The following is a 21,577-nucleotide window of genomic DNA, read 5'->3' as shown; positions in this document are numbered from 1 at the left end:
TTGGCGCACACCCGGGCCACCAGCCAGGCAGCGCAGGCCAGTCTCCGGACCTGGCGCACCACGCCGCCAGCCCCGCGGCGCTGCAGGGCCAGGTATCCAGCCTGTCCCACCTGAACTCCTCTGGCTCGGACTACGGCACCATGTCCTGCTCCACCTTGCTATATGGTCGGACCTGGTGAGAGGACGCCGGGCCGGCCCTAGCCCAGCGCTCTGCCTCACCACTTCCCTCCTGCCCGCCACACAGACCACCATCCACCGCTGCTCCACGCGCTTCGACTTTTCTTAAGAACCTGGCCGCGTTTAGACCAAGGAACAAAAAAACCACAAAGGCCAAACTGCTGGACGTCTTTCTTTCTTTTTTTTCCCCCCTAAAATTTGTGGTTTTTTTTTTAAAGAAAATAAAAACAACCAAGCGCATCCAATCTCTTAAGGAATCTTTAAGCAGAGAAGGGCATAAAACAGCTTTGGGGTTGTCTTTTTTGGCGATTCAAATGGGTTTCCCACGCTAGGGCGGGGCACAGATTGGAGAGGGCTCTGTGACATGGCTCTGGAGTCTAAAGACCAAACTTCACTCTGGGCACACTCTGCCAGCAAAGTGGACTCGCTTGTAAATACCAGGATTTTTTTTTTTTTTTTTTTGAAGGGAGGACAGGAGCTGGGGAGAGGAAAGAGTCTTCGACATAACCCACTTGTCACTGACACAAAGGAAGTGCCCCCTCCCCGGCACCCTCTGGCCGCCTAGGCTCAGCGGCGACCGCCCTCCGCGAAAATTGTTTATGTTTGATGTGAACTTGTAGCTGTAAAACGCTGTCAAAAGTTGGACTAAATGCCTAGTTTTTAGTAATCTGTACATTTTGTTGTAAAAAGGAAAACCACTCCCAGTCCCCAGCCCTTCACATTTTTTTATGGGCATTTACAAATCTGTGTATATTATTTGGCAGTTTGGTATTTGCGGCGTCAGTCTTTTTCTGTTGTAACTTATGTAGATATTTGGCTTAAATATAGTTCCTAAGAAGCTTCTAATAAATTATACAAATTAAAAAGATTCTTTTTCTGATTAAAACCCTCCTTTTTGTTTGGTTTTGATTTGGCTTTATATGGCTTTAAGGGTGGGGGCTTGGGAGGATCTTGTCTCTGGTCTGATGAGATTCAAATTGTTTGGGTTTGAGCTCAAAGGATTCTGAACCGGTTAAGGAGGTAAGGAGGCCAGGCCGAGAGTCCTTGCCCCACAGGAAGAGGGAGTTTTGTTTTTCCTTAGAAATTGTGTGGAAGCAAACCTGGAGCAGTCCTGAGACTGCAGTGGAGGACCGAAATACCAAACTACTTCCACCAAAAGGGAGAGGGAGAGAGAAAGAGAAAGAGACCAAAGAATTCATTTTCTGAGCCAGGCTTCTATTGATAGGAGTTTCAGAAGTATCTACTGTGGTCTCACAAACCTGAGCCAAAGTTTTAAAACAGTGAGAGAGGACACCCATTTTAAATAACTCTGAGTGAGTTACGGTTTTTAGCGAATGGATCGCCTCTGTAGATTTGAACATCAAATCTTTATTTCTAATCCGTGGCTGAGCTCCTTCACAGAATTTGGTGGGAAGCTGTTTTCAAAAGTGAAGAAGTCATTCTGGGGTCTTATTTCTGCCCTAAAACAGGGATCCCTCTCGGGGACCAGCAGCAGACACCCACAGCCCCTGCTGCTTTTGGCTCCTTTGGCCTCCAATGGAGTAACACTGGGTGACAGGCCTGAGGACGTCCCAGGAAGGATTTTGTGAGCTGAGATTTCACTCTTTGTTGTACCAGTTTTTCTCTCTGGGATCCTAAATTTTTGTAGTAATGAATCTTTCTCCTGTTTGCAGTTCGCCACCTCCCAACCACTACCTCCCATGCCAAGCAAAAAAAAAAAAAAAATCATTTTTGATTCCTTCTTCCAACCTCTAATTTCCTGGTTTCCTCAGTGCTTAGCATTTGTGTTGGGAGACCCATCAGGGATGAGAGGGAGGGGAGAAGGAATGGTTTTGAACATAGAAAAACTGTAGTCCCTGGATGGGCTGTAGCCCCTTCCGGGTCACCCTTGCCAAATCTACCGACGAAAGGCAGCTGAGCGAGCTGAGTGAGCTGGGGACAGATGCCCCTCCCAGCACTTTCCTCTAGGCCTGGAAGTATTGGATTATGGGCACTTGATTCTTATTTGGCATGTACTCACTTCTCGCCTAGATTTTCAACTTTCTTTTTCTTCCTCTCTTTCCCTCTTTCATTTCATTATGTCTGCATCTCTTCTCAATCCCTCCTCCCGCTCCCCCACCAACAGCTTGTGAGGAAAGCAGACTGGCCAGAGTCCTTGCTGCGGTCCCAGTAGTCCTCTTTGTTGACTTCCTGGAGGCTCCTCTGGGGTGGTGCCTTAAGACTGGGGGCTAGGCTGGGCTTTCTCCCTCAGAAACCTGGGCCTCACTGCTGAGATACAGTTTCCAATATCCAGAGGGACTCGAAGATACCCAAGAGGATGGTTGGGTCTAGTGAGTGTGCTGGTTGAAAGGCGGGAAAGGGTGATTTTAGCAGGTCTCACATTTTGGAAAACAAACAAAAACCCGTAAAGTTTGACCACTTGCGTTGGAATGGTCAGCTGTGGTTCCGGGACCAGGAGTGTAGGTGGCTAAGGCACCCAGCTCAGGCCGGCCGGGCAGGGGACGTGGATACTGCAGCTGCTGTTTGGCTCTAGGTCCGGATCCCACGGAATTGGAGCTTCGCTAAACCTGCCCCAGCTTAGCCCAAGCCCGGGCGGGGACCTGGCTGGCAGTGCCCGTCTGTGGTCCAGGCGGCTGCCCCGCACCCCGTTCCAGCCGGGAGCAAGCCTTTGGGAGTGACAATTTTAGTAGGCTGTGGTACCTTCGGCCTTATCATCTTTGCACTGGATGGAGTTTCCAACAAATACATTCTTCTCCTCGACGTCTAGAGTCGGCATAGTTTGAAGTCTGTTTACTTGTCCCGGGGAAAGGTGAACTCAGTTGGGTTTGGGGACCGAGACAAACAGGACCTCAGTCTCTTTCTCCCCATCAATCACGCTAGCTCCATCCGCTCCCGCTCCCGGCTAGGGGACTTGTCGCAGCTGCAGGAAGAGACCTAGAACGCAATCTGAAGCTTTTCATTAGGGAAATAGGTGGCGCTGGGAGCAGTGCAAGAGGGTTCCGCAACCTGGGAACACCCTCCGCCCCTACAGCACCGTCGGCTTCTGGAAAGCCGACCGTCCTCCTTTCCGGGAATCTCCTGCATCAACTCATGCCCAATTTCTGGCCTCCCCTCTCGGAGAAATCGGCATTCTGAGGATGCCCCTGGCACTGAGGTGCTTGGAAGCTTCCGAGGTTTGGGAGCAAGTACAGTTCACCCCGAGATCACTGCGAAGCTTTGCCTCCGCCAAAGTACCCTACCAATCCCTAGGCCCCAACGGCTGCGAGGAGTGGGGGAGATTTTGCACACTGCACCCCCCCCTCCTCTCCCCACCCCCACTTCGCCATGTAAACACGAGGACTTTCTCGAGAGCCTTGGAGAGCGGCTCTAGTGGCTTCGGGCCCTGAAACCCCAGACTGGGCTTGTTTGATGTTTAGCATCCCAAAGCGGCTCCCCACCCTGGCCCCAGCCTGGGAACTGGGAGCTGTGGGCAGGAGAGGAAGGAAAGCAGCTCTCTCAGCTAGCAAGGGGGTCAGGGACTGGGCCAAGCTCAGAAGAGGGGAGAAGAGCGAGACAGATATGCTCTGAGTAGGGGAGACAGGGATCCCGGGCTGTTGCGGCTACCAACAAGGGCACACACTGCGGTCCTCAAGGCCAGGAGGCGGATGGGGGCAGGGAATGCCTCAGCCAACAGGGCAGGGGCTCGGCCCTGCTGCTGGCCCGGTGGGAAGTAGCCTGGGGCCCAGCGAATGAAATCCGAGTCAGACCCGGGCAGTCTCCGCTAGAAAGGCTCTGGGCGCGCACTCCTGGAGACGCGGATGCCCCGGGCGCTCCAGACCTGTGTCCTTGTAGGAGGCTTCTTCCCGAAGCTTAGAGTTTGGCCTTTCATAGGGAAAGACTTGCTCGGGAGCCTTCTAAGGAATTTTAAATCTTCCTGGGCCAGGGCTAGGGAGCGAGCTCTAGTGACAGTGTCTTGGTTTGGCATCCAACTCTCCAATTTTGAGGCCGCAGAGAAGAATTCTCAGACTTTAGAGGCCGCACAGCCTTCAGCGCGCTCACCGCGTCCAGGCGTCAGTGAGGGGCTATCTCGAGGCGCGAGTGCACAAAAGGTAGCGCGAATCTCTTCTCAGGCGATCCAGATAAGAGGAAATGAGAGCGGGGTTTTCTGACTTCCAACTCATTAGGGACCAGGTAAGGTCAATGCTTTCTCTATTATGTCTTTATCTTAAAAGCGGGTCAATTTAAGATAAGGGAAAAGAAATCCAGGATCTGTGTGAACCGTGCTGATAAAGACTGACCCCTTTTCTGAACTAAAAGCAAGCCAGGCAGACATTCATTTTCTATAAACAAGAGAGTTGTTAGAAGCTGCCTTGAATTCTGATCGTATGTCTCCAGACATCGCTCTCCCTTCCCTGCTCCCCACCCCCCAATTATTAGCGCGAGGAAGCGGAGTAGACGATTTTATTTGTGGAGAAGTAGGAAGCCTATTGGGAGATGAGAATCTGAGATGATATGGTTCTTAGGCATGGGCTACTGGCCTGTTTAGTTCAACCAGGACTTTCTTTTCGAATGGAAGGAAAGTGACAGACACGGGTATTGGGAGGGAGGAGGCTGAATGTTTTCTCTGCTGTTAGATCCTGGTTAGGAGACGCTGGACACCACGTTCCTCTGGCTGTCCCTGCCTTCCTGGCTGGCGCGTTCCTCCTCGTGCAGTTGTGTTTCTGAGACTTCAGGCCACCCTCTGTGGGGCCCAATTTAGTAGCTTACCTCAACTCGGAGCACAGGAAAGTTTTCTGGTGCCCCTTAGGCCAGTTGCTTCTAGAAGGAGTCATTTTCAGTCACCCTCTCTGGAAAGTTTGTCCACCCAAGCTGAGGGAATTGGATATGGATGGGAGTAGATGAAAGTAAGTTTTACTGAAGGGGGTCTGCATGTGCCCTTATCCTCACCTCATGTAGTTGTGTTTCTGAACTTTCTTTAATGAATCTCAAAGGAATGGAGAAAGAGCAGGCTCAGCAACTTGGCAGCACAGCTCTTGCCTCAGCTGAAGCCATAGCTGAAGTGGCTGGCTGCATTTCTCTCTGATAGTGACCTAATGCCCAACTTGGTGGGCATCGAGGCATGATGCTGGGTTACTGTGCCTCTCCTCGTTTGATAATGTTTCCCGTTTGACCTCTGCCACCTAAGCATTTATTACCCTTGTTATTATGAGTTGTAGCCAAGTTTTGGATAGGGTTAGATTTAAATCCATTTTGCTGTTTTGTCTATTTTTGTTATTTGTAGGACACTTCAACATAAATCGATCACAGTGCTCTGCCTGAAATATAAATAAAACATAACATAAATGTAGTAGGCAAAAGGACTTGTTAAAGAAAACTCTTGCCTCCCACATAAAATCCACATCTGATTCTGCTTACTCTGTAAGTGATTGCACACAGATTTCTATGTATTTATATGTATGTGTGTAAAGAGGTATATATACATATGTATCTATCTTATACACACGTATATATAAATATCGATCTATCTTACATGCATATATTTATTTTATAAGACATTTAAAAGGAAAAATTGTAATATAGAATTCTCAGAGATTTTACAGAACCCGTTAGATGCAAGAACATTGAATAAATTCACTACCTCAATTAAGGTGTCTCATTAGCTTCCCTGAAAAATTCAGATAGACCAAAACCCTTTAGTTTTACCCACTTTAAGTCAGAATATTTATTTATTGTCATGTGAAACTCTGGATAACTAATTATGTTTTAGGAAATACTGAAATTTTTTCCTAAAGAATTTGAACTTTGTGTCTGAGACACAGCTGTGGATAAGACTTCTTGAGGCATTCTATAACAAAAAAGATATTGTCCCTTGCTGAACTTATCCACCTATAAAAATCATGGGTATAAATACTACTGCCCTGGGACAACAACAGCAACAAACAAATGAAAACTGTTTCTGCTCTGCATTTGTTGCAAACGTCCTCTTGATTTCAGCCTTTAAGCCTTCACATAGTAGAGGAAATAAGAATGCAGATCTGAGTGTTGTCTGACAGCAAGGAAAAAGGCAAACTTTTTTTCCTCTCCCTTTTCCCCTCTATTTCACACATTTCTAGAGAATCCGATCTTTGATTGTTAGACCTTGCTGTTAGTAACAGCAGGCTGTTGGTGGAGTGTTAAATATTCTATTTCTAGAGTATTGGTGATTGCTGATCATTCATTTCTAAAAAATCAGAGATATCAGGCCATGAAGTATCTTTGGATATCCTTCCCTTTTCCCTGTGCTCTGGATCCAGTCTATGGAAAATGACCCACAACAGGTTGGCCTCTACTTTGCCTGCATTCTCTCTCCTAATGCTACTGCTCTAAAGGTCCAAAGCTCTAGGAAAACAAGACTTTATTTGGCTCGCGTGCTACTGATTTACCTGATCTCTCCAGCACACACGGGGCTGAGTGCGCGCGCGCAGAAGAAAACCTGGGAATTACCGTAATGACACGAAGAGGACCAAGAGTTAGTTCCTCTGAGCTGACTGCATGCTCTGCCATAAACCTGGAGACTCAGTCAGTGTCTAAGGAACTCGATATACCTATGTGTAAAGCGAACCTTCCAAAGTTATGGTCCCAGCAGAGGCTTCCAGAGCATTAGGTCTCTAAAGAGACTTGCAGCGACAGACTTTTCTAGAGGAGACTCAACACGCAGAGGATTAAATCTCTCTCTCTGCCTGGCCACTTGATGGTGCCTCAAGGTCTGCAAGACCTGGGTTGCAACTAAGGGCCTGGGGGGCTGTGCAGTGACCGCTTCTTCCTTCCCTTCTGATTCTGCTTCAGAGAGAATTGCAACTCTCAAACCACTGTGGTGCACACAGCACACATTCCTACTGCAAGCCACAGCAAACAGAAGTTGTAGCTAGTTCATTACTACCCACTGACCCGGCAGTATTAACTGAAATGTTGATTACTGCTCTCTGGCAGTACTGTTCCCTGGCAAGACTGTTCCTGAGCCTGAGCCTGGGTGCAGTAAACTTTGGAAGTGCTGCGTTGTATCATACCTACAACTCACACAATAGATAAAGCTCAGACATCTCTCTACACATCTACATAGTCCATTCACTTCATACTGAAATCAAACAGAAAAACTTTTTAGAAATATTTAACAAAAAGCCAACCCATTCACGGCCATCATTTAGCACTGGGTGGGGGTAAAGAGAAAGAGAAACCCTTTGAGATACATGGTAGCATGCAAACATGTTCACATTAACCTTCCTGTATTAACCATTTTCTATCAATTACAATGCCACATCAACACAATTAGTTGTTGAAAATTCTCAACATGGCTAAATACTTAGATTGCATTGGTGGTGCACCTGTGAAAGTTAGTTGGGGGCTGTGTATGTGGTTCTGCTCACTGGAAAGACAGAAGAGAGAAAGGGGGCTGGAAAGGAGACTGGGAGAAAAGAGAAACAACTGTTCCTGGTGAAAGTGTGTGGGCTTCTGAGGGAGGCTGCGGCAGCTGAGAAGTGCTGGTTATATATAGCTAGGTCAAAGTGATGGGGAGGTGGGGGAGATGGTGGATGACTGTTTATATACTGTGCCTGTGGTGTTTGGGGGGTGATCCTAGAGGGAAGGGCCTGGGAGACAGCTGGGAGGTGGTGTGTGTACCATGTCTGAGCTTTGGGTCGGTAACACAATGGCAATGTAATTATCTGGCTGAAACATGCTCAAATGGCAAAAAGTTGCAAAATAGATCGACCTCCCAGAGAAGAGACAGAGCTGGTTACAGAGGTCTGCAGCCATCATCCTTTTTTCAATACATTTTAAACAAGAGGATCTAGCGAGTGATTCTGATTCAATACACATAATCAGTTTGCAAGTCTTATTTCCATTTGAAAACAGGGCCATTTGCAATCATAAGAGCCGGACACGCTGAAAGATAGGGAGCGCATTCCGAGCAGATGATGGGTGACAGAATCTGTAGGCAAGCACTAAATATTTTCTTCCAGCTTCAGATCTTGGGCATCAGTCTTCGGTCCCGAAGTATTTTAAACGGAATATTCCTGTTGAATATATAATTTAATTGCTTAGAAAATGGAGACTCCATGGTTGGGAGGAAAAAACCGGCAAGAAAGGTGAACAGAGAAACCTTGTTGATTGTGCTTCTCCTCGGTACTGGTTAACAGTCATATAATGAAGAGTCTACCCATTGGGTAGAAGACTTGATGGAAAAATTGAATTGGTTTTTAAGGGAATGGCCGCCAGAAGGGGTTGCCGGGGTTAACATTCTCAGGCTGGAGCTGCGAATCCCTGGCTGGGTGTGGCCAGGACTGGCAGGGAGTCTGTGGGGCCTTCAGGGAAGCCCAGGGACAACTCTGCGACCTCCCAACGACGCCGCCAAAGACCTGGGGGCCCCTCGCGGCCCAGCTGTTCCAAATGGGTTGCCAAGTGTCTAAACTAGAAGTGTGGGCACTTGAAATTGCGAGCTGTCTTAGGGTCTCTCGCTGCGAAAGTTTGATTTCCAGGACCAAGAGAAGCAGCTGTCCCAGGCGCTTAGTTTCCTGCCCGGCAGCCTCATCCTCCCTGCATCCCCCACCTCTCAGTCTCCCCAGTCCCAGTCCTTACCCCACCCACCCGCGGCCTCTCTCCCGACACCCAGCCGGCAGCCTGGCTCTTGGCCCCCGCCCGTCCCGCGTCCCCGCGTCCCCATGTTCCCGCGTCCCCACGTCCCCGCGCCCCGCCCCGCCCCTACCCAGGCTCTTCCTCCAGTTCCCGCGCTGGGAACAGCCTCGGCCGCGCGCCCCCTGCGGACGCGGCCCCCAATCCCTCCTGGAGATCACACCGGCAAGTCTGGTGTGCGGAAGAGTAGAAACTTCCCGGGAATTTAGATCCCAGAATATACAAATATTAGTTCACTAGGTCACGACGATGATGCAAACTCCAACTTGTAGGGATTTAAAAAAAAGATCTTAACGCACAATCTTTCTTTGTACAAATAAACGAAACCAAACAAAGCCAGCGAAGTACTGCTGTTTCCCTGGTGAATTTTCTTAAGGAAAAGAGATTCCGTCTCTGCCCAGATACCAACATCTAACGAATTTTCTAGGAGACTGAAACTCAAATTAATACTAGTATGTGCTTACCGCTAATTCCATTTTTATTTCAAAGGGGGGTAATTTATCAGCCTCTTCAAAGTGGTGCCTCGTAGGCAGGTGCTGTGTTTTTGGATATCCTTGTAAAGCATTTTTGCTTCTGGGAAGACCTCAGAAGAACCAATAGATAAGGTGTGTGTATGTCTGGGGATGGAGGTGGGATTCCTTACAGCTCATGGCCCTGCTTGTTCAATTTCATGCAAAACTCATTCTAAAAGCCCCAGGGTTCTCTTTAATAGGGGCCAAATGGCAAGAACCCCAAAGATCTAAATATTTCATTCTTCCTCCCTATACCTCCTTCACTGCGCCTTCCACCCCCAGCTATAAATTCTAGATTTTTTTTTCTGTCTCTAGAACCCATCCTGTGGATAACTGAGAGTGATCCAGAGGCACTAATCTGCCCTGGGGTGAGGTGGGGGTGGCAGTGGAGGTAAGGCCTCCCACAAGCTCCCTGGTTCTGCAAACTGGGAGGACAGAACTCCTACAACTGGCAGGAGGTGAAGGGGATGCTGGGACCCACAGGACCTAGTCTGCTAGGGGAAAGGGAAACAGGCTCCCATGACTGAGGACACAGCCTCAGACCAGGCTTGGCTGGGTGGACAGGAATGTGGTGCCCAAAAGCAGCAGAGATCCAGGACAGGAAGTTGTAGTCATCTGACAGCCCCATAGAGATACACTGCCCACATGACTATTTCTAGAAGTGGTTGTGATTTGTGTTGATCCCTTTCCACCCTCCCGGGCCCAGGATGCACAGGCGCTCGCTAACCCAAATCTTCAGGTGCAATCCCAGTCAGAAAGAAGAAACTTCAGCCTGCCCTCCTCAGGAAGACTCCTCCTGCCTCCCCAGTGTAGGTGTGTGAGACCCTCATTAGGACCCCAATATCATGTGCAGAAGCATCAAACATCTTATTCTTGTATTTACAGCCTGGTGTGACTTTATTATCTACTTTTCATCTGTTTCTTCATCCTTCCCCATTTTCCATTTCTTTATTGCAATGCCTATGTTTTCTTTGCTTTCTTGTCCAATTCCAGTCTTGGCTGCAGTCCTACTTTATAGGCAATTCGGTATTGTTTATCCTAATGTCAGTACTAAAAGGAAAAGTAGAGAAAGTGGATGGGCTAAGTAATAAAGAATGAAAGTCAGTAAGGTCCATATGGGAGATCAGTTGGGGAGTAAGAAGACCAGAGAACAGCCAAGGTCAGCCTATCAGAGGACTAAGGAGAAAAATGATGGAAGCAAAGAGAAGCCGCAGCGTGGAGAAATTCAATTAATGTCAGTAGATGGGAAAGAATGAGTACAGCCGGGACTCAAGGCATATGCCTCCCCTGGAGGGGCATAGAGAGGGATAAGGAGGAAGCAGATGTGTGTATGGCAGTCTGTCTCTGAGCTGAGGGGCAAAACCTAGAAAAGCTGGCCTTCCCTTCTTCCAGGCTTTAAGAAGGGAAACTGTCCTGCCAGAGCAAATTAAAAGACTGTGGAGTCCAGGGGTCAGGACCGGGAGTTCGTCTGCGGAACCCCAGCCTGCTTCTCCACCCTGGACAGCTCCGGGTTCTGTACTCTGCGGAGGAACAGATTCAAGGGAACCTGGGGGCAGAGGGCAAGGCTAAGAGGAGAGGAAATAGCTTCTAGAAACTTCTGTGGAGACAGGCAAAACTCTTTTTCTGCACACGTGTCCCATTCCTCCTCCCTGTAGTTTGGTGAGGGCATTTTAGAAAAAGAGCCCCTTGGTTTTCCCCGACCTTGCGGTTGGACAGCGCCCCCTTTATTCTCCGCGAGCGCGGCCTGGACAAAGGCGTCACTTGGAGGGAGCCCCAGCTGCCTGGGAACTCCGAGCGGAACCCACCCCGCTTCCCTAACCCGAATCGTTTCCCAGGATGGAAGGTGGATCCCGGCTCCCCGTGATCAGGCTAGGCCGCAGGTTCTGGCTGGGCTGCACCCCCCAGGTCCCCGCCCCCAGCCCCCACCCCCTGCCCCGCTGGCCGGGCTCCGCAGGGCTCTCGCAGTTTCGGAGCCCGGGGACCCTGGCGCAGGAGGAGGCCTGGGCTTGCCCGGTGGCTCAGTGTGGAGAGGAGAGGGGAGTCCCCCGCCCCGCACCCTCCAGGCTGCTTGGGGACTTCGAGGGGCTTGGAATTCGGGTACTCCTTTTTATGAGGTTCAACACACTGTGAGATATTTTAGCTGCAACACAACCCTTTTAATACCCAGTATGACACCGACTGTGTGAGCGAGGCCCTTATTTGGTCGGTGAACGCCGGGGTGCACATCAAGACGCTTCCCTGCCTGGGAGGCACAGAACCCTCTCCATGGGCCCCGAGGCGGGCAACCCAGGTAGCTGAGAGGGATCGCGGCCCAGCACCGGCTAGTCTGGGTAGGAGGGCGGCCGCCCAGACTTCCTACGGTTGGCACCCTCTGCTCGGCCCCAGCCTAGAGGCCACCAGCATTTGAGTCCCTTCCCGGCCGCGGCTCCGCCATCAGGGCTTTCCCCGGAAAGGCCCAGGCGCCACCTCGCAAAGTCAGCTTGGCTGGCTCCTGAGCCCAGCTGTGTCACCCCAAAGCAAGGGGCGGCACCCGCGTCCTTCCTTGGCGACCTGCGCGCTCCCCTCCCTCCCGGTTAATGTTCTCCGATAATTTCCGAGGCAAAGATTTCCATTTTTTGGGCGAATTTGTTTCATCTCTCTTGAATTCAGAAACAGAGCCTTCAAAATCTTAATGTGTGTTTATTTTTTCTAGCATTCAAATGAATGCGAAGCCACGGATCGAATCCCGTCACTCTTTGGGGGTTAGCTTCTCCCGATATTTCACACGGAAAACAAAACTGGGTCCCTCTTATTTGTACTTGTCCTTAACCTTTGCAGCAACTGCTGTAGATGCGGCTCTGTCCATTCTCTAATAGATTTTACCAGGGGCTGGTGACAGAGAACTGATTTCTTTTCTATTAGGGTTTAGCACATCTTTGTTGAAGGCCTGTAGAATGACCAGGGATTAGATTTGCATCTCTTAGACGCCCTGTGTGGTCTTTGTGCGAAGCTTGTAACTGTTAAAAATGACTTGTTAGGAAGCGTGTGGGCTCTCATCTCTCTCCTTTTGACAGAATGATTGTGAAATTCAGATTGGCCCTGTAGGATTTAGCCCGCAGATTCCACCTGAACCCTAAGCAATTAGACCCTAATCTCACTGCAATCATATTTGAGTTAGGATTTGTTGCACTTTGTTTACTTCAATTAAAAGCAGTGGAATAATTTTTTTCCAGCTTTTAAAGTGAAATCTCCAGGCATAAAACCTTATGACTTCTTAGAAATGCTTTTGGTAGTGATGGGGATTTCTTTTCCGTGTGGTTTCCTCCAAGTCCTCATGACCACCCCCTTCCTTCTCCCATTTAAGTGACTCCTTTTTTCCCCCTGTTGGTCGCCAAAGCATCTTCACAGGGGGCTGAATTCGCGGCGCTTGGGAAGAACCGCGTGGAGATGACGTCCAACTGGAGGGGCGCCCAAGCTCCAGCCGTCGCCCAGGTCCCCGATGGCGATCCTATGTCCCGCTGCCGCGCGGAGCTTTCCCGCCCCGGCCCGCTGGCTGGCTGGCCCCCGCGTGGGTTTGGGCAGTGGATGCCAGTCGGGGGTCTTTCTTCCTGCGGCAGAGCAGGCGCTTCTAAGGCTCTGGCCGCCAGCCCCCCGATGCGGCGACTGAGGGGGCGGCGTGGTCAGCCTGACCTCAGCGTGTGTTCCGGTAGCCTCCCGCCCGCGCCCGCAGAGCTGCCCGCAGGGACCGGCTGCGGCCCTACTGCGCAGGGTCGGCTCCAGGGGTGGGGGCGAGCGCTCTTTTTGGCAGGGTCTTCCTCTGAGCCAGCACTGGCCCGGCGGCCGTCGCACCTCCGGAGAGCTCGAGACTTGACTTCTTCATCTCCTCGCTGGGCCCCAGAGGCCCAAAGCCCAGGATTCTGGGCGCAGCCTCCTGTCGGGCTGCACAGGGCCGGTCGCCCAGGTCGTCGGGATCTCTGTCGTTTAACCCCGATGCAGTTCTCAAAAGCTGCCTGCAATTACTATCAAGTCAGGTCACCTTAGTAGTATTTCTTGATCTGTGGCATCTATTTTCTACATTTGTTTAGGTGGTACGACTTTGTCACTTTTATTTACCCAGAACATCTCTTCATTTGGGAGACTTGACAATGACTTTGGGTTATCGTTTATTCCATTTTGATTCAGGACCACTTATTTGCTCGTAGTGAGTTTGATTCGATTCCCTAAATTACTGCTTCATCTTTCTCAGTTAATATTCATGAGCGAGCGAACTGCAGGATTTAACAAGAGAAACGGAGGACTTCAATGCCATTTATTGTTGAAGGGGGAAGAGGGAGACACCGCTTTTTAAACTACTCAATAAACTTTTAAATAACAGGTGCTTTCACGGTCACTTGACTCAAAGAAGATATTTTTTAAAAATTGTTTGTATTTAATTCCGTAAGAATAAAGTCAGCCTGCAACCTATCTCTATCTGTATTCCTGACTAAAAAATTTTGAGGAGGAAATACTTTGCTGAGACTAAGTACTATGTAAATGCAGAGCTATTGTAACTGATTTAAGCAGGGAGTCCTCTCGTCCAATACTTTCTGAGGTGCAGTCTGCTTAAAAACAGATCCACCTCTTTAGATAGTTCTTATAGCTAGTTACTCTTAACTTTATTAAGAATCTTTAAGAATTCAAGGGAATAAATGAGAGAGGTTCTGTCTTGAGATTGGATGGTGGGGAGGTGGGAAAGCAGTTTCAGAGAGGAAGGGGAGCAAGACCATGGTGTAATAATCTCTTTGAGATCTACCAGGAGAAGTCTTGGTCTATTGATTGAGGATTCCTGCTTCAAACCAATCCTGTGTGCAGTTTAGTGCAGTTTTTCATTCGTGAATAGGAACTGTATCAAAACCCTAGTGTGACCATGACAATTGGGTAATCACACACAAGGCATCTTTGCTAATGGAGAGATTCTGTAAATATGTTTGTAGTGAATACACAGATAACAGTCACAGTGGAAGGGTCAGGTGCCACAAATCATAGATTACTCTGCCAAGGGTTGCCAGTCATCTGAGGAAGGACATTAACTGCCTTTGCATTCTCAGAATACTCTCCTCAGTTCGTGATTTCACTTACTTGACCCTACTTCTGTTATTAAAAAGCTGGCAGGCACAATTAAGGGCAAGCAGGTTGGCTACCTACCCTTCTGGCAGCTCTCCAATATTCCCATTTAGCTGCCAGGAGACATGGAGAGGAGTGAATCACTCATGAAATCCTGTGGGAGCATCTAAAAGGTACGAGGAAAACCAGTGGCAGTGGGCAGGTCCACCAGTCGGCCCCATCTCTAAGTCTGCTATCTCATATAATAAATCACTGGGGGAATTCACTCTGGGAAGGGCAAGGAGGGGAATGATAAGAGGTAACTTAGGTATAGGAGTTCTCACTCAGTTTCCTTGGAAAGTAAGTTTAAGTGCATTACTTAATAGTTCCAGTTTTGAAAACTGTCACAAATAGAAGTAGGATTCTCATTACTAATAGGGAACAAAAATCAGGAAGAGTTTCCCTTATCAGACAGTAATAAGGGGAAAAAATCAAGAGCCTTCAATGAAATTTGGAGGACTATCACTTTTTTTCACAGAGCAAACTTCTGGCTTTTAACAATTACACTAATAGAGAAATTATTACTACATGGATAAGATTCAGATACTCAACTTTCGGAGTAATGTGAAATTGAAATTAGATAAACATAGTTCTTTTCTTCCTCAAATTAAAACAGGCAGGGATCTTGCATACAGGGGCATTGTAAAAGCAAAACACATCTCTCTCAAATATTAGCGTTGTGTTCTTGAGGACGTAAAATCTGGGAATGTAACATAAAAGAATTGTAAAGCTGAGACAAGACATCCTGGGTTCCCTTTGTTGGTAGATAGGCTCTTTTCTCATACTCTTACATTGGAAGTGGTTTGGGGATCTAAAATGAACTACCATCACTAAAGGCAAAGCCGTAACACTTATTATTAGGTACCATGGAAAGTAGGCTGGTTTCATCAATGAAGGGGACTGGCTTGTATGAGAGGCCTTGTGGCACTTTTTGAACAGAAAAGAAAGGCACAATTTATTGAAGTATGAGTGGCCAGGAGGGCTAGCAAAATGTATTTTTAGAAGAATATTATATTTTCTAATATGCCAAGGGGTCTTTAGATGTGAGATATTAAAAAACTAATTTTTCCCCAAATTATGTTATCACATTATCATATTCTTTGAAGAATAAAGATAGACATTAGTCATCTACATTACCAAAGGAGAAAAATATTTTAAAATCAGATGACAGATTTGTGCCTTGTAATTTAAATAATACTGAATGATGAACAATCTTCCAAGTTCATTTAAGCAGGAATGAGAGGGAATATCTATACAAGTGAATTTAAAAAGACCTTATTGTACAAATATGCCTAAACCCCCATTTTATTAGCTTATAATACAAATCATTACTTGCTCTTGCTCTAAAAATCATTTTAATGTAATGGCTTCATTTCAGACCTATAAGAAAACCAAAGCCCATTTTTTTAATACCTTTACGAAGAACTTCAAATGGCCCCACCCAAGTTGGAGACACAGATATACTTTTTCTTATTAAGTTAGAAAGTTGAAACTTATCCTAATGAATAAGAATAAAGCTTTTTCTTTTATGAGAGCAGAGACAAAGTAGAAGGAAATTCCAAGACTATGTGATTTGATAGTTGGTCACATTTTACATTCTTAAATTTAGAGCTTTAAACAACCATATTCTTTCTCTCTTTATCTGCTGTAAATCTGCTGTTAGTACCTTCTTATAGATCCTGGCACATAATATTTGCTCAGTAAATACTTTCTGAATCAAGGAAGTTGGAAGGAAAACATTTTTCAGTACTTCTCTTGTTGTAATCCTTTCTGATACACAAAAATGTAAAGATAATGAAGTATTATTAGCATTTTTCTTCTTTTTATGTAAACAAACATTATTAAAAGTCTAGATCAGTTTGATTCAAAATGACAGAAAAGAGGGCCAATTCTTTGTTAGTTAGTAAGAGAGGACTCTTTTATATTTCTCTGGCTACACAAATTAAAACTATGTGAGGTAATGCTGTGCTGTTTAAAACAAACAAAATCCCAGATACAATACAAAACAAATTCTAACAATAACTTGGAAAATCCTTAGAGTTCATCTCTTTCTACATTCCAGACTTAAGCTTTCCATAACACACCCACCATTCAAGACCTTTAAGATTCTAAAGGGTAACTGTCTTCTAAAATGATGAGGGGGTCACAAATCCTATCATTCTGTAGGCAGTAGACGTGGGAATTGACAATTTCTTTTCACTGACCAGAAAAGAATTAAAAAACTAGTGTTAACTGTTAATGATAATGCCACATAGGGCTGCTCTGTAGAAGGTGATCTCATGACCAAGGGGAACTCATTACATAAGAGCAATGTCTACTATTACTGTCCTCCTAATTGCTGTCCCTTGGTAAACATTCCTCACATGTGAGTTGGGACTATTGCCTTGGGGCACAATGGAGCCAATGTCATGGAGCTGGACAGGGGGAATCACAAGATTGGAAGTGGCTTCAGGATTGAGATGCCCTGTGCCTTATAGTAACCTAAACAACTGAAGCATTTCTTCATTAACTTGGGGGCCTGGTTCAAGATTATCTACATGTTAGAGGAAGAATTTGCTGGCAAAATCTTTTTAATTTTAAATGCAAATTATTTTACCAGTAAATATGAGGGTATCATTGCAAGTGGAAAGCGTGTGTTTTTGTATCAAGGGCATCCCTGGCTTCAGCTGAGCAGGCTCCTTTAGAAGACATTTGCATCATTGGCAGTGTCTGTTCAGCAAAATGCGGAAGACTGGACAGAGTCAAACAGCAATTGAACCTCAAATAAGCTAAATCTGAAATCTAAGTTCCATTAGTTTAAACTAAAAATTCTCCCCCTGTAGTCCCAGCCACTTGGGAGGCTGAGGCGAGGCAGGAGGATTGCTTGAGCCTAGGAGTTCAAGTCTGCAGTGCACTGTGATCACACCTGTAAATAGCCAGTGCATGGTAGCCTGGGACCCTGCCTCTAGTAAAAAAGCAAGACAAAACAAAACAAAAATTCTCTTTTAAAGCACTCACTTGGCATAAAAATTCTGATGCCACTTCATGTTTATACCCAAATGTGCATTTACAGTCTTAGTGGGTTGCAGGTTATCCTTTAACTTGTGTTCCTAATAAGAAATGGAGCCGTAAAAGGCAATTCTCTTTATCAACATCTGGAACAACAGTGGCCCACTGTTCACCTGAGAATTCTCCTCTTCATTCACATGAAGATATCAATTCATATTTCACTACCAACTTGATGCCAAAGTCAAGTCAATTCACTATAAAGCAAGAGTGATTTAACAAGTGTACTTGTAGGCAAAGGTTAATATAACAGAAAGCTTAAAAAGAGGTTGGTAAAAATATTCTTTTGTCATGTGCACCCATTTTAGACATTATAAAAAAGAGCTGGGGGATATCATCCCAAGGCTTACAGATTTTGTGATAAGAAAACAAAATTGGTGGTCTCTTTACACTGATCCATTTATTTAGTCAGTAAACATCCACTCAGTGTTTACACCAGGCAAAGTAGTAGGCATGGAGGGAAAGATATGTCTTTAACCTCAAAGATAATGTGTGTGGAGAAACAGGCATGTAAATAGACACTTACAGTTCAATGCAATGGGTGGAGCAATGTGAGGTCTGTGCAAGATGCCGTGGAATTCCAGAAGTATTTATGTTTGGCAGGAGGAGAAAAGGTGGTGCTTGAGCTCTTCAAGGAGGAGTAGGGTTTTATCAGACATTGCAGGTGGAGGGAACAGCATGCACAAAGGCCAGGGGCAATGAGAAGGCATATCATGTTCAGGGAATCATACCTAGCTTGCATTGCCACAACATAAAATGTGAGGAGAGTGTTAGAAGTGAAACTGAAGGGGTGGTACAGGCTAAACATTTCAAAGACCCCTGAATGCCAGCCTAAGAAGTGCAGATTTTATCTTATGTAGCAGATGGAAAGCCAATGAAAAAAACTCAAACATAATCAGATGTGCATTTTGAAAGGCCAGCCAGTCAGCAGAGTGAAGAATGGAATGGAAATGGGGCAAACTAGTGACAGTGAGACTATCTGGTGATTGTTTTCACCTGCCTGCTTGGTGTAAGTGTGCTAAAGAGAACCACCTTCCATCAAATAAATATAAATCCTCAAAGCCTGGCAAGAATGAAGGCGTATAGATATTCTCCAAAGAAACATCTTTTTAAAGAAAAAGACTTCACACTGGGTAAAGATGGCCAATTAATTTGGTAAGACCTGCACATACCTTTTACATATATACTTGTTTTGCTTAATTATATGACTGACACCCACCTGAGGACATTTTTGTTACTGTATTAAACAAAAGAAAGACTGTGTAGTATTGTAGAAAGAGTATTACCAGGACTCAAGAATTGCCTGTAGTTTAACTTTACATCTTCGTCTTTGTAAGACCTTGGGAAAGTCACTTTACCTCTTTTAGCCTGCATTTCCTCAGTTGTAAAATGAGGAGCACAGTGTAAATTATTTGTAATGGCACTTTATTTATATTATTCTATATTGGCAGCTTTGTTTACACTTATTAATCTCTCCTAATGTTTATTTCTTACTCCATCTTAATGATTTTTTTTTTTTACAAGTTTAAGAGGGACAGAAATATTTGGAAAATAACTTTTAGAGGTGTTAGGTGGGGTAAAACTCTGTGTTGACTGTACTCCACTTTATACAGTTAGCCTTTCTCGTGGAAAGAGTAAGGGTGTTGGTAGCCATTTTGAAACACTGGACTGCTCACGAGTCACATTTTATCCTTACATGAACAAAAAGATGACTATTTAATCACTTTTAAGGTGTACTAGGCTAATGAATGATTTAGCTATAATTTTTAGATTATAGATTTTCCTGTCCAAAATGATTCTATTTCTCAAGACAAATAACTGCATGTTCTCAAAAGGCTAGTGTATGGATACAATTGTGACCCTTAAAATCACAGGAAGTGTGCTGCTTCTAAAAATAGCCTCCTTATTTTAAATTCTGCATTTCTTTGGAAATTTCCTGTTATTTAATTTTTTTTCCACTTAAGGGCCTGTTTACATTAGTAATATAACTTCTAGAGCCCTGGGAGTTTCTAGGGTTTGTACCTAGAAAACATCCCAGCACTATTACTATGCTTCAGAGACATACAGGGGTCCCAGGGCAAATCAAAATGTTTTTAAATGTATGACATGTGTGAAGTTGATGAAAATTCATGACCTCTCTGTCAGAGCTGCTTGAGTTTAAATCATCAGAGAAAGGTGAGTGCAAAGAATTTTATTTAATACTTTTATTCTGGAATCCTTCTCATTCCTTGCTCATGGTCCCAGGTTTTAGCTCTGTTCTACTTAACAGTCTGATTACAAAAATAAAAAATTAGCAGTGTGTTCTAAATTGCTTTTTAGGATTTTCTGCTTAAACCACTACTCAGATATATAACTTTTAAAGAGGGATTGAAATGTAGTTTGAGAATATAGTCACATACTACAGAACATGCAAAATACATGTGGAAGACCACATGAGTGCTGGTAATTCAACTGGTTATACTTTATGATTTAGAAGTATTTTCAAATTTGTCTTTTAAAATTGAAAAGAAAACATTGCAGGGAAATTCACAAAAATAAAAAATTCCAAAATACTGTGGTTACTGAGATCAGCTGTTTTTAAGTAAAAATCCATTCAAAGCAAAATAAAAGGCATTGTGTGGTGTATGCCGGCTAAAACTGAGAACACAAGAGCATTGCAGTTAATTAGAACCAATCAACAGGATGCTTTGCAACATTTCTCACATCAGTGCACCATCTGATCTTCATAATACACATTTCCCACAGTCTTGATGCAAAAAGGACTGGAAATAAATATTTGACTCATCAAAAATATATGATGCTTTTTAACTGTGCTTTCTAATAATTATTTTTAAGTTACTGTTATGAAAATAAGATCTTGAAAATCCGCGAAGACTGTTCTATTTGCATTTTAAGGGAGATAATCTTAGTTACCTTTTTTGTTTTCTTTTAATTTTATCTGTATTTGAACCTGAGAAAAATACTGATTTTTAAGAATAATATTTAGGGCATGAATTTGATTTATTACATGTTTTATATATGGCTGTTGTACTTGTGAAAGATAACTGAGCATTTCCTGGGTAAACCATCATATTATGAATGATTAATTAGTACACTATAAATAATGAAGTACTACATTATAGCTGTTTTCATATTAACAGAACACTGAACTAAATTAACTGCATTAACATTAACATCTACATCATAAATGTTTTAAACGAATATGCAATATTTAACACTATTCTGTTTCTACAATTTATTCAATGCCTGGTTCAACCCAGAAAAGTTTTGCTTTTGTTTCATTTATTATACTCACAAATTGTTCTACTAGGAAAAAATATTGTATAGATTTTGTCATATTTTTGTTAAGTTCATAATTTGTTCCTTATAGACATTTGTTTCCTTTTTTTCTTCCCTGCATCTTACTTTTTCTTTTCTTTTCTTTTCTTTTCTTTTTTTTTTTTTTGACAGTCTTTGTAACCTTGTCTATATATTAAAGGTAGAGCTCCCTCTGGGCCGCTGAAGTGCTTCAAAACAGATTCACAAAACAGTTTGTTAAAAACATGTTTCACTTGAATCAGAAATATATACAACTTGACAATAGTTTGTCATCAAGTTTTGCTTCCTCTTAAAAGCTAATTTATGGATGTCTAGCAGGTATCGTTTTTGGAGACAAAACTAGCTGTGAAACTGTTGCTATTAAAAAGAGAATTGTCTTCCAAATGAGTTGATGATCCATTCTCCTAAATTTATAAGGTGCTCGCTGATGGAAGTAATTTACTCTTCAAACTCTGCAGTCATCTCTTGCCAAAAGAAAATGTTTGTTTGTTTCGTTGTGGTCTGTATGTTTTCTCCCTTTACATCACACAAGATGTTTTTCTCCTCCCAACCCCCAAAAGCCCATTGCTAAATATTGTCTTTCTTGAACACTCTGGTTTCCGTAGGAAAAAAAAAATAGTTTCAAGAAACTGTCTTCACGCTAGCAAACTTTTTTCTTTGTCCTTTTCTTTGAACAGATTTGATCTACTTCCATTGCAGGAGGTGTCTCTTAGCTAGGTTCTCTTTAGAAAAGTTACTCTTTCTACTAATTTACAGAG

The 21,577-nt window shown here is 44.7% G+C and overlaps 2 protein-coding genes across 3 annotated transcripts in view; both read left to right on the top strand.

The window, feature by feature from the left end:
* Nucleotides 1-1,063, top strand: part of NKX2-1 (NK2 homeobox 1) — a 4,518-nt gene extending 3,455 nt beyond the window's left edge. Inside the window, exon 5 of the mRNA XM_011926610.1 lies at nt 3-1,063. Within this exon, the coding sequence (XP_011782000.1) occupies nt 3-179 (177 nt within the window). The 3' untranslated portion in view covers nt 180-1,063. The remainder of the gene's footprint in view (nt 1-2) is intronic.
* Nucleotides 1,064-3,584: 2,521 nt separating this feature from the next.
* SFTA3 (surfactant associated 3) overlaps nt 3,585-21,577 on the top strand; it is a 40,421-nt gene continuing 22,428 nt past the window's right edge. Inside the window, exon 1 of one of the 2 annotated variants that reach the window (XM_011926042.1) lies at nt 3,585-4,347. In XM_011926042.1, coding sequence (XP_011781432.1) covers nt 4,306-4,347 — 42 coding nt within the window. In that variant the 5' untranslated portion in view covers nt 3,585-4,305. The remainder of the gene's footprint in view (nt 4,348-21,577) is intronic. The other variant, XM_011926052.1, reaches the window with a different exon arrangement.

The sequence above is a fragment of the Colobus angolensis genome, unplaced genomic scaffold (assembly GCF_000951035.1).
Source record: "Colobus angolensis palliatus isolate OR3802 unplaced genomic scaffold, Cang.pa_1.0 Scaffold119, whole genome shotgun sequence".
Taxonomy (NCBI): Eukaryota; Metazoa; Chordata; class Mammalia; order Primates; family Cercopithecidae; genus Colobus; species Colobus angolensis.
Note: the sequence above shows the minus strand (reverse complement) of the source record. Positions and strands in the feature narration are given on the sequence as shown.